The sequence below is a fragment of the Natator depressus genome, chromosome 16, assembly GCF_965152275.1.
Source record: "Natator depressus isolate rNatDep1 chromosome 16, rNatDep2.hap1, whole genome shotgun sequence".
In the NCBI taxonomy this organism is placed as follows: Eukaryota; Metazoa; Chordata; order Testudines; family Cheloniidae; genus Natator; species Natator depressus.
Window position 1 is genome coordinate 12,534,270 of NC_134249.1, and position 16,790 is coordinate 12,551,059.

The 16,790-nt window shown below is 43.4% G+C and overlaps 1 protein-coding gene across 4 annotated transcripts in view; it reads right to left on the reverse strand.

Annotated features, from left to right (window-relative positions):
* Positions 1–4,051, reverse strand: part of CDK5RAP2 (CDK5 regulatory subunit associated protein 2) — a 103,387-nt gene extending 99,336 nt beyond the window's left edge. For 3 of the 4 annotated variants that reach the window (XM_074973733.1, XM_074973735.1, XM_074973734.1), the window contains exons 1-2: positions 3,838–4,048; positions 3,231–3,298 (exon numbers count right to left, since the gene is read on the reverse strand). In XM_074973733.1, coding sequence (XP_074829834.1) covers positions 3,231–3,298; positions 3,838–3,890 — 121 coding nt within the window. In that variant the 5' untranslated portion in view covers positions 3,891–4,048. Of the gene's footprint in view, positions 1–3,230; positions 3,299–3,837 lie in introns of all 4 variants that reach the window. The other variant, XM_074973736.1, reaches the window with a different exon arrangement.
* Between the last annotated feature and the right edge of the window lie 12,739 nt (positions 4,052–16,790).

The window sequence follows — 16,790 nt, forward strand, 5'->3', positions numbered from 1 at the left end:
TAAAATAGATCCAAATACCAAAGGATGCAAAGGGACGATTTTATTTGGAAGCAGTAAAAGCTTATTTTAATAATCAGAATGTATTAGAAGCATTAAAGACATTTGTCATTTCATGTCCCCTTTTTACATTATGGACTAAACAAGTTATTGTGACAAAAACAAGAAAATCCAGACAAAATATACCATAAGCATCACTGTATAAGGTGTTGAGCACCTGCATCATCCATTTAAATCAATGGAAGGTGAGGGTGCTCATGACTGCACAGTATTCCCACACAAGACCAAGATTTCCATACATGGAAGATGCAGCAAAGAAATAGTAACTACTTCTCTCTGTATATGGATTATAAATAATCAAAATGTTTCTCTCCCATGTACTGATTCTGCAAGAGCCAAAATTTATCAAAGCATGTAAATGCGGCACTAAGGCTGCTGTTAACATATGCAAACTTTAAAAAGAGGGGGGAAAGAGGTTCTATAGAAGCCAAATAATACACAAAATGAAACATATTTTATATTGTCTCTCTGTCATTGAGGTACCAAGGTCAGAGTTGTCACAATTTAGAGAAAATATTGAAATAAATACTTCCAAAGTTATCAAGTAATTCTATATACACTAAATAGCCTTTCAATATTCCCAGGAATGCCAATCAGAAGTCTTCAAATGTGGAAGATTTGATTAACCTGATGAGATACATAGTTCGCACAGCACCTACTGTAACAGGATCACAGCCATACTGCAATGTAGGTATATTTCTTATAATTGCTTGCTTCATATTCAATATTCTTCCAGAGAAGGTATATGTAAATTGCTTTCATTATTGCATGGCAGAAGTTCGTTGAAATTAAGTTACAATAGTTTTGGCTAAATACACAAAAGAATAGTGGGCAGAATAACATTCAAAATACAAGGCCAGAAAACTGGCTACCAGAACACAAAAAATTGCTATAATTGTGCTTTATTAGTTTTCATAGAATCATAGAACTGGAAGGGACCTCGAGAGGTCGTCTAGTCCAGTCCCCTGCACTTGTGGCAGGACTAATTATCTAGACCATTCCTGACAGGTGTTTGTCTAACCTGCTCTTAAAAGTTTCCAGTATGGAGATTCCACAACTTGCCTAGGCAATTTATTCCAGTGCTTAACCACCTTGACAGTTGGGAAGTTTATCCTAATGTCCAAGCTAAACCTCCCTTGCTGCAATTTAAGCCCATTGCTTCTCGTCCTATCCTCAGGAGGTTAAGAAAAACAAATTTTTCTTCCTCCTCCTTGTAACAACCTTATATACTGGAAAACTTATGTCCCCTCTCAGTCTTCTCTTTTCCAGATTAAACAAACCCAATTTTTTCAATCTTCCCTCATAGGTCATGTTTTCTAGACCTTTAATCATTTTTGCTGCTCTTCTCTGGACTCTCTCCAATTTGTCCACATCCTTCCTGAAATGTGGCACCAAGAACTGGCCAAAATATTCCAGTTGAGGCCTAATCAGAGCGGAAGAATTACTTCTCATTTGTCCTTATTGAATTGCATCCTATTTACTTCAGACCATTTCTCCAGTTTGTCCAGATCATTTTGAATTTTAATCCTATCCTCCAAAGCACTTGCAACCCCCCTCAGCTTGGCATCCTCCGCAAACTTTCTAAGTGTACTCTGTATGCCATTATCTAAGTCACTGATGAAGATATTGAACAGAACCGGACCCAGAACTGATCCCTGAGGGACCCTACTAGTTATGTCCTTCCAGCATGACTGTGAACCAGTGGTAACTACTCTCTGGAATGGTTTTCCAACCAGTTTTGCACCCACCTTATAGTAGCTCCATCTAGGTTGTATTTTCCTAGTTTATTTATGATAAGGTCATGTGAGACAGTATCAAAAGTGTTACTAAAGTTAAGATATACCATGTCTACTGCTTCCCCCCTATCCACAAGGCTTGTTACCTTGTCAAAGAAAGCTGTCAGGTTGGTTTGACATGATGTGTTTTTGACAAATCCATGCGGACTGTTACTTATCACCTTATTATCTTCTAGATGTTTGCAAATTGATTGCTTAATTATTTGCTCCATTATCTTTCCGAGTTCAGAAGTTAAGATGACTGGTCTGTAATTCCCTGGGTTGTCCTAATTTCCCTTTTTATAGATGGGCATTATATTTGCCCTTTTCCAGTCTCTGGAATCTCTCCCATCTTCCATGACTTCTCAAAGATAATTATCTTAACTAATTAGCCTCTCACAGTTTGTATGGCAATTTCCAACTTATCTGTATATATATCTTCTTACTATATGTTCCATTCTATGCATCCGGTGAAGTGGGCTGTAGCCTACGAAAGCTTATACTCTAATAAATTTGTTAGTCTCTAAGGTGCCACAAGTACTCCTATAATTATCTATGTTACTTCAAAATAAATATTTCATGCTGTATTTTCTCCCAAACCTGAAGTAAGATGAACACGCAGCCACCACACCATAAAGCAAAACATGCTGAATTACTATCCCTGCTCAATACAATTGAGTAATACCTGATGGTAATGTTTTTTAAAAAAACAAATATGTATAAAGAATCTGCAGTTGGTAACTGGACTACAGCTGGAAAGTCTGGTGAGAGACTTTCATGTGATATCCCTAAAACAAAGCACTTAGTGAACCACCATCATCTTCTCTGATGATTAGTACAAGAAGTTCAGGACCAGATTCTGAAGGCTGCTAAGTGTCTTGCAGGATCAGGACCTTAACAACAACAGAAACTTAATCTGTTGGTATCTTGGACTTATACCAGTTTCTGCAGCAATAGCTTGAATTTAATAAGGTTTGTTGGTTTTTTTAAAGGGACATTCAAAAATCATATGTTCCAAATATAAAGATTTATTTGCCTCTGTTACTAACATCTATTAAAAGTGAATAGGACTTTCATGTTTACTTTTCACTATTTATGCTCTTTGTTAACTTTTGACATTTCTACTAGCTGGGTAATTAATTCAGTTTCACTTTGTGATCAGTTTCACTTTCAGCTTCTCAGTGCTGCACTATCTGGATTGCAAATGCTGTGGGAATGATTAATGGTTTGGAAAAATGAGCACTTATCACAGGAACATTACAGAAGTGTTTCTATACGTCTTCAGTGCTGTAAGAACAAGTTAAGATCTTTAAAACCTAATTCTGCAGTCTCCGAAAATTAACATTTGAAGTGTTCCGGACCCCTTTCTTTTCACCATCACATGGCAGCTGCCCTTACCTCCACTAACTCCCAGGCCGATGCGAGGTTCATCTCTGGAGACATCTGGCAGTCTGGAAATACTGACGCTAAGAGTGAGACAGGAGGCAAATGCAGTGATGGAAAGTTTAGAAACCGCACAAAAAGTCCCTCCTCCGTCAATATTTCCAGCATCTCTCCCCCCCACACAGTACATGACAGATACCGAGAGGGAGGGGAGGGATCCAGGTAGCAGCCTAGCACCCCTTCCCCAATCTCAGACCCGACAAGATAGGAAGAGCCACGCAGCCCCCCCCGTGTCGAACCCATGGGATGGAGGGATATAAACAGCACCCCTGCCCCAGTGTGAGACCCAAGCAACAGCAACCTCCACCAACCTCACACTCGGGGGACGAGGGGCTTCAACCGCGAGCAGCCCTGCCCCCCATATTAGATCCAGCCCAGAGAAGGGGGGAATCCCGAGCGCCCCTGCCCCCATGGCAGACCCGACGGAGGGGGGGTTAATCCCGAGCGCGCCTGTCTCCAGCGGGAGATGGGGTCGTTAATCCCGGGCGGCCCTGCCCCCGCCAGATGCGGGGTGGCCCCCAAACCAAACGGTCCCAGGCTGCCTGTCCCGCTCCGCTCCTACCTGCCGCTAAACTCCACGGGCAGGGTGAGGTCCTCCCCCGGCAGCGAGTCCATGGCGGCCCCGAGCCCTGCAGGGACACGGCGGCGACTCCGGTTGTTATTGTCCGAGTTTGGCGGCTTCGCTGGAATTCAAACGGCCGCAGCTGCTTCCGCCATCTTGTATAGCCGACTGTGAAGCCGCTGAGGCCGCTCTGAAAGGGCACGGGAGGCGGGCACGATAGGAAGCTATTGGGGCGCCGCCATCTTTGCTGAGGGCACAGGCTGGGATTGTGTGGGCAAGCGCCATCTTGACTGAGGGCAGCCGCGTTCAGGACTAAGAACAAAGGAGGTAGTGATGGTGGGCAGTCGCCATCTTGAGTAAGGGCAAAAACAGGGGGGGGGGGCGTATGAGCAGCCGCCACATTTAACAGAAGAGCGAAGGAGGGTGTGACCCGGCGCCATCTTTAGTCAGGGCACGAAGGTGCGCATGGGAGTCGCCATCTTTAGCCAGGGCACAGTTGGAGTAGGAGGTATAGGGTGGAAAGGGTTAGGATCCCACAGTGCGTCAGGCGCTGTCTAGCCCTCCAGACTCACTAAGATACTACGGCCACCTCTGGGGTGGACAGCAGCCACCAAGGGGCGAACAGGGCTTTGCACCACAGTGGGGCGAGCGAGCGAGCGAGACTACCTCCTCCCTTACCGAGCAGGCCCTGGGGTTGCTAATGGGCCACATGCAGCACAGGACCTGGGGTCTGCTTTTCCGCCCCCTCAACTCCTGACCAAAGGGGAAGGGGAGCCGCTCTGAAAGCGAGGCCCTCAATGTCTCATCCAGCCCCCCAGAAGGGGTTGCCAACTTGCTGATCCCAGAAAACTGAACACCCTTGCCCCACCCCCTGCCCCGCCCCTTCTCCGAGGGCCCGCCCCTCCATCACTCGCTCTGCCCCCCCCTTGCTCGCTCACTCACTCACTCATTATCACCAGGCTGGGGCAGGGGGTTCGGGTGGGGTGAGGGTTCCTGTTGGGGCTGTGGGCTCTGGGGTGCAGGAGGGGGCTCAGGGCTAGGGCAGAGGATTGGAGCGCGGGGGGGTGCGAGGGCTCTGGCTAGGGGTGCAGGCTCTGGGGTGGGGCCAGGGATGAGGGGTTTGAGGTGTGGGAGGGGGCTCAGGGCTGGGGCAGAGGGTTGGAGTGTGGGAGGGAGTTGGCGTGCAGGCTCCCAGCAGTGCTTACCTTGGGCAGCTCCTTGGAAGCAGCAACATGTCTGTCTGGCTCCTAGGTGGAGGCGCTGCCAGGAGGCTCCGTGCACTGCCCCGTTCACAGGTGCCGACTTCCTAAAGTGTCGGGGGGTGCTCGACCCCAGGTCCCGTCCCCATTCCACCCCTTTCCCCTAAGGTCCCTCCCCACCCAGGCTCTTCCCGCCCCCACTCCACCCCTTCATCCAAGGCCCCGCCCCTGCTCCACCACTGCCCCTGTGCGCGCCATGTCCTCGCTCCTCCCCCTTCCCTCCCAGCCTCCTGCCTCCATGCTGTGAAACGGCTGTTCACAGCAGGCAGGAGGCACAGGGAGGCGCTGATCTGTGGGGCCACCGGTGGGCGGGAGGCGCCGATGGGGTAGGAGGGGAGCTGATGGGGGGCTGCCAGTGGGTGCTCAGCACCCACCATTTTTCCCTATGCACAGGCACCACCACCACAACTTCCATTGGGTGCAGTTCCCAGCCAATGGGAGCTGCGGAGCCAGTGCTCAGGACGGGGGCAGCACACAGAGCCTCCCTGGCCGCCTCTCTGCCTAGGGGCCACTGGGACATGCCGGCTGCTTCCGGGACCTGGGCGGAGACAGGGCAGGGAGGGAGCCTGACAGCCCCGCTGCACCGCCGACTGGACTTTTAACTCCCCGGTCAGTGGTGCTGACCAGAGCCGCCGGGGTCCCTTTTTGACCAGTCGTTCTGGTCGAAAACCGGATGCCTGGCAGCCCTACCTCCAGATGCACTGGATTCAATGGGACCCATCTTATTTTTGCAGGATAACAAAGGTGGCCACCCATGTCCCACTGTGCAATAGCCTCTTCATATTTAATAGTAAATTCAAGCTCAGTGAGTTAGTAACACCCAACATTTGTAGAAGAATTAGGATATACCCCTTAAGTCCACTGAAATTTGGTACATTGGATTAAGAGAGAATAGAAACAGTAGAATACCATAGTACCGTGTCCAAATTTTATTGCTATTTCATCTCTGGGAACTGATTTAGAAAAACTTGAAACTATTATACGGAGCTAAAATAAAAACATGTAGTACCAGACACTCAAGTACTGCAATGCAAGGTATATATTTATTTACCCAGGTACTATGGATAGATAGATTCATAAGTTTATCAGGACTAAATGGATCAGTGTGATCTAGTCTGATCTTCTATATAGCACAGACCATAGGACTTCCCTTAATTAAATCCTGTTTGAATTAGTGCATATCTTTTAGAAAAACAATCAATCTTGATTTTAAAATAACCGGTGAGGGAGAATCCACCACACCCCCAGGTAAATTGTTACGATGGTTAATTACCCTCAATGTTTTCAGCCACATGTTATACCTTTGTCTGCTAGGTTGAAGAACATGTTATCAAAATTTTGTTTGCCATATAGGTATTTATAAACGGTGACCAAGCTACCCCTTAACCTTCTGTTTGTTAAACTGTATCGATTAAGCTCCTTAAGTCTATCACTATAAGGTGTTTCCCAATCCTTTAATTGTTCTCATGGCTCTTCTCTGATGGCTAGACAGGTACTTTGTGTAACATACCTAACAAGTATAAATCATAGAGCTATAGCTCCATCTAAAAGACCTGGTGCTGTCATATACAGTGTATGGTGGGCTAATTATCCATATGGCAAAAATCATGAGACTGTATATAGTTACTAAAATCCCAGGATGGAATTACAGTAATAATTTCAAAGCTTTTTGTTATTTTAATAGCTGTATATAGTATAATACATGGATCTAAAACCAAGAGTTCTACTTCCATAATAGTTCAGCCTGAACATACAGTACTGTAAAATTATTTTTCTAAAATTGATTTGCTTGCCCAGTGAAGAGATAAAAGATAGTCAGAAAGTACTGCAGAAGAACTGGTATTTTGCCAAAATGATTTGCGTAACTAGACATTGCATCATTAGCCTGTGTTTTGTAGCCATAGGGGTGTTCCCTTTTCTCATTGGGCGTGCGCAATTTCTGTTACTGCTACTTTCATGCATCTAGGTAGATACTTGAATACAACTGAAAGGCATAAGAGCCAATTTTCAAGATTATCAATTCCAGAAACATGCATGGTATATTTTTTTCAAATGGATTATTTTACCTTTAAAAAAATAAAATGAAGGTGACCACCTCATATGGAATTCTGTATTTCAACATTATTTTTACCTGTCATCATAGATGCAAATTTATATTTATTTAAATTTATGTATGAGATATTATCTCAAATTTGTTTTTATTCTAAGTATAATATTTCCATTTAGTTAGTATGACATACCCCTGTGCAAACTTGATCAAGTTCTTCTTTTGGTGAGCACAGCAGCAGGCTGACTTTGCATTAAAATGTTAAACTGTCACACATACACACAAATTGTACAGTAACAGAAATGAACTCACACCCCAAAGTCACTTATATGGTCCCCATTGCCATAGTATGTGAGAGCTTCACAATCATTAATTAATTAATGTATTTATCCTCTGTCAAGTTTCCTTCCCCACTCTGAACTCTAGGGTACAGATGTGGGGACCTGCATGAAAGACCCCCTAAGCTTATTCTTACCAGTTTAGGTTAAAAACTTCCCCAAGGTACAAACTTTGCCTTGTCCTTGAACCCTATGCTGCCACCACCAAGCGTGTTAAACAAAGAACAGGGAAAGAGCCCACTTGGAGACATCTTCCCCCAAAATATCCCCCCAAGCCCTACACCCCCTTTCCTGGGGAAGGCTTGATAAAAATCCTCACCAATTTGTACAGGTGAACACAGACCCAAACCCTTGGATCTTAAGAACAATGAAAAATCAATCAGGTTTTCAAAATCAAAAGAAGAATTTTAATTAAAGAAAAGGTAAAAGAATCACCTCTGTAAAATCAGGATGGTAAATACCTGATAGGGTAATCAGATTCAAAACACAGATAATCCCTCTAGGCAAAACCTTAAGTTACAAAAAGACACAAAAACAGGAATATACATTCCATTCAGCACAGCTTATTTGACCAGCAATTAAACAAAAGGAAATATAACACATTTCTAGCTAGATTGCTTACTAACAGAAGTTCTAAGACTGCATTCCTGATCTGTTCCCGGCAAAAGCATCACACAGACAGACAGACCCTTTGTTCCCCCCCTACAGATTTGAAAGTATCTTGTCTCCTCTTTGGTCACTTTGGTCAGGTGCCAGCGAGGTTATCTTAGCTTCTTAACCCTTTACAGGTGAAAAGGTTTTGCCTCTGGCCAGGAGGGATTTTATAGCACAGAATACAGAAAGGTGGTTACCCTTCCGTTTATTTTTATGACATCCTCACAACACCTATGTGGTAGGGAGGTGCTATTATCCTAGAGATGTTTAATGTTACATAGGAAGCCAAAGGTAGAGCTGGAAATTGAATGTAGCTCTCCCAAGTCCCAGACTAGCATTTTTACCCCGGACCATCCTTTCTGTCGTCTTTGTCCTATCTTTATCTAAGCAACATATACATTAGTTGCTTTTTATATTTTGTTACCGAAGCTGGAGCTTTTCAACAATCGCAGGGCTGTATTCCCTATTATAGCATCTGGTCTTGCAAACATTTACATGTGTTTAACTTTCCTCGCATAAGTATGCCCCCTGAAGTCAGTAGAATTATTGACATGTGTAACTTTAAGTACACATGTAAGCATTCCTATAATGGGGGCCATAATAAACAGACCTGATCCTGAAAACATTTACCAATATGAGAAAATTTATGTATGCAGGTAGCTCCATTCACTTCAACAGGATTACCTGGGTGAGTAAAAGTTATTCATGTGTGTAAGTGTTGGCAGGATCAGGTCCTAAGATTGCTATGTTATGCTCTACTGTTACAGACATAAGAAAGCATTTCAATTGAAAGATGCTAGATTATTATTTTTTAAAAGATGGGGCTTTATTAGAGTTTAAGAGATGCCAACAAATGAATGCAAGAAATATGAGACATTAAAAAAACTCATCAATGGTCACTGAAGTTACATTCTTAAAGAATTAAAAATAAATAACAAACAAATGGTGACACACAGGAAAGACCAAAAAAGTGCAGAGATTAACAGCTCAAATCAAAAGATGGCACTGATCAGTAAAAAAAACACTGTACAGTTAATCACACAGTTTATAGTAATTTTAAAGGGGAAAAAATACATAAGCATGTGCAAAGTTCCTATAGATAGCATTTGTATCTGATACAAATGAAATTCAGGGTGATGAACTAGGGCTGTAATTTGTGTAGGTTAATTTTTTTTAATGGTGATGAAATTTTGAATTTTAAAGTTTAAAAAAGAAAGAAAATTGATAAAAGTTTTGCTATTGTCTCGTTTGTCACAGTACTATTGGAAATGCTCAAATTTTGAAACATCAACATTTTGAAATTTTGGAAAAGAATTCTGGGTTTTCTAACATTTTTCCAATTTCTCCCTCTGGTTTTTTTCAGTCACCCCTCGTGTTTGTGTGCCTCCAGGTCTTCTATTATCCTACAAATAGTACTGTATGTCTGTTGCTTTCATGTGTTACCCGCTTCCTGCAGCTCCCATTGGCCGGGAACGGTGAACCATGGCCACTGAGAGCTGCGGGCGGCCGTGCAAATGTAAACAAACTGTCTTGCGGCCAGCCAGCGGATTATCCGGATGGGCTGCATGCGGCCCATGGGCCCCAAGTTGTCCACCACGTGTCTAACACGTGTGCCCTGCTATGAGCAACTAGGTGTGTTTGGGATTATCAGCTCTCGTCCCCTAACACCGCTACTCTACTTGCGCTATATTGATGACATCTTCATCATCTGGACCCATGGAAAAGAAGCCCTTGAGGAATTCCACCATGATTTCAACAATTTCCAGCCCACCATCAACCTCAGCCTGGTCCAGTCCACACAAGAGATCCACTTCCTGGACACTACGGTGCTAATAAACGATGGTCACATAAACACCACCCTATACCGGAAACCTACTGACTGCTATGCCTACCTACATGCCTCCAGCTTTCACCCAGACCATACGACACGATCCATTGTCTACAGCCAAGCTCTGCGATACAACCACATGTGCTCCAACCCCTCAGACAGAGACAAACACCTACAAGAGCTCTATCAAGCATTCTTACAACTACAATACCCACCTGCGGAAGTGAAGAAACAGATTGATAGAGCCAGAAGAGTTCCCAGAAGTCTCCTACTACAGGACAGGCCTAACAAAGAAAATAACAGAACACCACTAGCCATCACCTTCAGCCCCCAACTAAAACCCCTCCAACGCATTATTAAGGATCTACAACCTATCCTGAAGGATGACCCAACACTCTCACAAATCTTGGGAGACAGGCCAGTCCTTGCCTACAGACAGCCCCCCAACCTGAAGCAAATACTCACCAGCAACCACATACCACACAACAGAACCACTAACCCAGGAACCTATCCTTGCAACAAAGCCCGTTGCCAACTGTGCCCACATATCTATTCAGGGGACACCATCACAGGGCCTAATAACATCAGCCACACTATCAGAGGCTCGTTCACCTGCACATCCACCAATGTGATATATGCCATCATGTGCCAGCAATGCCCCTCTGCCATGTACATTGGTCAAACTGGACAGTCTCTATGTAAAAGAATAAATGGACACAAATCAGATGTCAAGAATTATAACATTCATAAACCAGTCAGAGAGCACTTCAATCTCTCTGGTCACGCGATTACAGACATGAAAGTTGTGATATTACAACAAAAAAACTTCAAATCCAGACTCCAGCGAGAAACTGTTGAATTGGAATTCATTTGCAAATTGGATACAATTAACTTAGGCTTGAATAGAGACTGGGAGTGGCTAAGTCATTATGCAAGGTAACCTATTTTCCCTTGTTTTTTCCCAAACCCCCCCCCCAGACGTTCTTGTTAAACCCTGGATTTGTGCTGGAAATGGCCCACCTTGATTATCATACACATTGTAAGGAGAGTGGTCACTTTAGATAAGCTATTACCAGCAGGAGAGTGGGGTGGGAGGAGGTATTTTTTCATGCTTTGTGTGTATATAAAAAGATCTTCTACACTTTCCACAGTATGCATCCAATGAAGTGAGCTGTAGCTCACGAAAGCTTATGCTCAAATAAATTGGTTAGTCTCTAAGGTGCCACAAGTACTCCTTTTCTTTTTGGGATTATTGTGTATGCTAGTTGTATTGTGGTCTGGGTGATTGTATTGATTTGTGGGTGGGTGGGGTTGTGCTGGGAGATTTGTGTTGATTTGTGCAGGTGGCAAATGAGGGCTATGTGGTGCAGGAAGGGCCTGTGTGTGTTTGGGGTTATTGTGTCTGGGTTGTGTGGATTTGTATGGGTGGAAATTGGGCCCAGGGGTGAGCAGCTGGTCCAAGTGATCTACCATCTGTGCAGTCTCCCTCATACAACCAATGAAACTGTTGCATGTAAATAAGCTGTAGAGTAAGGGTGGTGATTGGTTGAGTTATCTCTGATATCACAAGGGCCTTGGGCTCTTGGCAGGGCATAGATACATGCCGCACTGTAGGTGCATGCCATGTGGACATAATTCATAAAATCAAAATGTCTGAGAATTTAAAAATTGGACGGTAACAGACTGCAAAACCCAGTGATGATTCAACCTGGTGATATTCTGAATTAAAAGAACCTTCAGCCATGGCTGTAGGTGCTTCCATCACTTCTTACTGACTCAGACATTTTAGGCTTGAGAGTGACACACTGAGTGACATTCCTGGATTATGTAGATATGTTTGTATATTTTAAAAGATATTTAAAACTTTCTGGTGGGATTTAAGCATTCACCTGCCACATTTGTAACATACAAATGTAGTACTAGGCTAGTGCATGAGAGTCAGACTGTGAAACTGTTAAACGTGAAACTGACTATTCTACTTCCCTTGTCCAAATTTTTTTTGGGCGGGAGGAGGGAAGACCCCAGCATCAATAATGAAAAGGTAAATACTTTCAGTTTAATGCTCTGCGGTATTACCTGTAATACAAGGAAGAACACCTGAGTGAGAGATGCTTGCCTAATTCAAGTCTGCTGGATCAGACCCATGTTTATTTATTAGATTTTTTTCTTTATTTGGACTGTTGGTTTTCACTTACTCACCCTAACCAGCTGGGCTATAGCAATGGGATTCTTAGCTCCCCAAGACATAAGCTTGGAACTGGGGCAAGCAAGTGAGCATGGACTACAGTACTTTCACCATCATTATCATTCTGGATTGCCATTCTTCTCCATGTCCATACAACTACTTTCTCTTCCAAGACAAACTGAAAGCCACATACAAGCCTGTAAAAAAAAAAAATCACCCAACTTGCTAACAGGTGTTTTGATGTGGTTCCCAACCACAGATACATATACCTCCACTGCTGCTGTACACTTCCCCTCCCTACCTGTCCTAACCTTAGTGCACTGGTGTTGCCCACTTCTCATTTAATTGTACATGTGCAGACACAAAACAGAGCTGGGGTTACAGTGCACAAAACTGATTGGGAAACGTCAGGCAATTGCTGGCAGACCTGAGGACTTTCTCTCTGAACTGAGTGTAATAGAAAATCTTTGGTGCTATGCAGTTGGGGTCTGATCCTGTGAAGTACTGAGGGCTTTGAACTCCTGTTGACTTTGATGAGAGGTCAGCGTGCTCCTTACCTTGTAGCAGTGGGTCCTATGCTGTGATGCTTTCAATCGCTGCTGGTCTGAAGTCAGTTTCAAAAGCAAGTCTGCCATATGGCAGCAGAACCTAATCAGGTCAGGCTGGTTCAAAATTTCTTACAGAACATTAGGATGGATATTAGAGAGATCTTCTTAAAATGTGTGACAGTCTGTTTACTTGGTACAAGAAATGAGCCAATTATTGATGTTAAATGAAGAACTATATATATTACAAAAAGAAAAGGAGGACTTGTGGCACCTTAGAGACTAACAAATTTATTTGAGCATAAGCTTTCGTGAGCTACAGCTCACTTCATTAGATGCATTCAGTGGAAAATGCAGTGGGGAGATTTATATACACAGAGAACAGGAAACAATGGGTGTTACCATACACACTGTAACAAGAGTGATCAGGTAAGGTGAGCTATTACCAGCAGGAGACCGGGGGGGCGGGGACCTTTTGTAGTGATAATCAAGGTGGTATTCTATCTGCTACCCTAGATTCATAAACCTGGAAATCCTGGACGCCCCATCATCTCAGGCATTGGCACCCTGACAGCAGGACTGTCTGGCTATGTAGACTCCCTCCTCAGGCCCTACGCTACCAGCACTCCCAGCTATCTTCAAGACACCACTGACTTCCTGAGGAAACTACAATCCATCGGTGATCTTCCTGAAAACACCATCCTGGCCACTATGGATTTAGTAGCCCTCTACACCAACTTTCCACACACAAGCTGTCAGGAATAGTATCCCCGATAATGTCATGGCAAACCTGGTGGCTGAACTTTGTGACTTTGTCCTCACCCATAACTATTTCACATTTGGGGACAATGTATACCCTCAAATCAGCGGCACTGCTATGGGTACCCGCATGACCCCACAGTATGCCAACATTTTTATGGCTGACTTAGAACAACGCTTCCTCAGCTCTCGTCCCCTAATGCCCCTACTCTACTTGCACTATATTGATGACATCTTCATCATCTGGACCCATGGAAAAGAAGCCCTTGAGGAATTCCACCATGATTTCAACAATTTCCAGCCCACCATCAGCCTCAGCCTGAACCAGTCCACACAAGAGATCCACTTCCTGGACACTACGGTGCTAATAAGCGATGGTCACATAAACACCACCCTATACCGGAAACCTACTGACCGCTATGCCTACCTACATGCCTCCAGCTTTCATCCAGACCACACCACACGATCCATTGTCTACAGCCAAGCTCTACGATACAACCGCATTTGCTCCAACCCCTCAGACAGAGGCAAACACCTATAAGATCTCTATCAAGCATTCTTACAACTACAATACCCACCTGCGGAAGTGAAGAAACAGATTGACAGAGCCAGAAAAGTACCCAGAAGTTACCTACTACAGGACAGGCCCAACAAAGAAAATAACAGAACGCCACTAGCCATCACCTTCAGCCCCCAACTAAAACCTCTCCAACGCATCATCAAGGATCTACAACCTATCCTGAAGGACGACCCATCACTCTCACAGATCTTGGGAGACAGGCCAGTCCTTGCCTACAGACAGCCCCCCAACCTGAAGCAAATACTCACCAGCAACCACACACCACACAACAGAACCTCTAACCCAGGAACCTATCCTTCAAACAAAGCCCGTTGCCAACTGTGTCCACATATCTATTCAGGGGACACCATCATAGGGCCTAATCACATCAGCCACACTATCAGAGGCTCGTTCACCTGCACATCTACCAATGTGATATATGCCATCATGTGCCAGCAATGCCCCTCTGCCATGTACATTGGCCAAACTGGACAGTCTCTACGAAAAAGAATAAATGGACACCAATCAGACATCAAGAATTATAACATTCAAAAACCAATTGGAGAACACTTCAGTCTCTTTGGTCACTCGATTACAGACCTAAAAGTGGCAATTCTTCAACAAAAAAACTTCAAAAACAGACTCCAATGAGAGACTGCTGAATTGGAATTAATTTGCAAACTGGATGCATTTAACTTAGGCTTGAATAAAGACTGGGAGTGGTTGGGTCATTACACAAAGTAAAACTATTTCCTCATGTTTATTCCCCCCCTCCCCCCCGCTGTTCCTCAGACGTTCTTGTCAACTGCTGGAAATGGCCCACCTTGATTATCACTACAAAAGGTTTCTCCCCAGCCCCCCCACCCCCGGTCTCCTGCTGGTAATAGCTCACCTTACCTGATCACTCTAGTTACAGTGTGTATGGTAACACCCATTGTTTCATGTTTTCTGTTTATATAAATCTCCCCACTGTATTTTCCACTGAATGCATCTGATGAAGTGAGCTGTAGCTCACGAAAGCTTATGCTCCAATAAATTTGTTAGACTCTAAGGTGCCACAAGTCCTCCTTTTCTTTTTGCAGATACAGACTAACACAGCTGCTACTCTGAAACCTGTCTATATATATTATAGTTCATTGATCAATAATTAGCTAATTATTGACTAATTAAGATAAGGCTAAACAATGTTAATCTGATTAGCAGAAGGCAAGTCGTTAACTGCTTATATATATATATATGAATGAATGAATGAATGAATGGCATATGGCATTAAATCAATGACAATCAACAACAAATCTCTAGGCAACGCAATTACCTTTTAAGTGACATAGGCCAGTGCAGCGTATGTCCTGCAAAAGAGACACCCATATGTTTCTGCAGACACATGCTGTGTAGTCATCCTGATGAACCATCACTGTTCAAATGAAATCAGCTGGCCCACCTTTGAGAAGGTAAATGTACATTTGGCTTGCAAAGGGATAACTCTTTCTGATCAAACAAAAAGATCAAAACAATCAAATGGACCATTAACTGGAGTTATGGGCAATTTCCATGGGGTTACTGCAATGTCTATTTTACAAAATCTGCTGCAGCACCATAAAAGTTGTGAAGGAAAAATATGTATTGTTTTGAAGCAGTTAACGACTTGCCTTCTGCTAATCAGATTAACATTGCTTACCTTATCTTAATTAGCTGTATATTTTAGGAGATTATAGTAAATCCTCATACCAACAAGTTGTATGGGAGAAGCCTATCATCCATCCTACTCTGGCTGAGCTCTTTGCCATTTCAGAAACGAAGTACAAAATGAAGGGGAGTAATGGAGACCTCGTCACTGCATATGTGATTATGTACATCCACAGGCCAAAGTCTCAGAAGGAAAAGTGCAACAGGTGTACACCTCACTAGAGCCCAAGGGTTGTAATATCAGTGGCAGAATAATTGTGTTCATGCTCAGCCTCTTTACCTGGGCTTTCCTCAGAGGAACAGGATTTGCTGCAATGTTCTCAAGTCACTCCATAATGAGCGTGATCCTCTCACTAATAGCCTGATCCTGTTCCCATTCAAGTCAAGAGCAAAATTCCCATTGATTTACAAGATCAAGCACTTTCACTGGTGTAATCAGGAGTAAATTAAACCAATAAAAGTGTAGAGAATAAGAAACTCAAGCCCTTCATTTTTAAAACCCCAGTTCAGTAAAGCACTTAACACATGCACACATTCTTAATTCCCATTAATTTATCCCTATTACTTAAGTGCTTTGCTGAATCAGGGACAAAGAGCATCACAAATAACATTCAGTGGCAATAGCAGTCTTGCCATTTGGTATTTACCTCTCCATTGTGAGTGGGAGTTAACTTCCTAACAATGACAAACGAGAAAGAACTGTAAAGGTTCCAGAAGCAAAGATATAAAAATATTTTTTGTGGGTATAAACAGCCTTTCTAAATCATCAACTCCTCAGCTGCAGATTTCAGAGACACCTGGTCCACACAGAGTTCCTTTGAAGATCCCAATGTAGATGTGGATAACACCCATGACACTATGGTCTTCTCTAATTTCATTTTTACATGGTTGCATACTTTTATGCCAAAAATAAATCTGTATCAGTATTACACCCCTACAGTGAGGAGAGACTCATTGACTGACAAGCTACTGAGCTGAAAAATTGGTATGTGTTAACAAGAATATAAATAAAAATAAATAATCATTTCATAGGGCTTTTTTTAAAAAAAAACAACATAATATGGCAGGATATGAATTGTGTTGGTAAATGGTG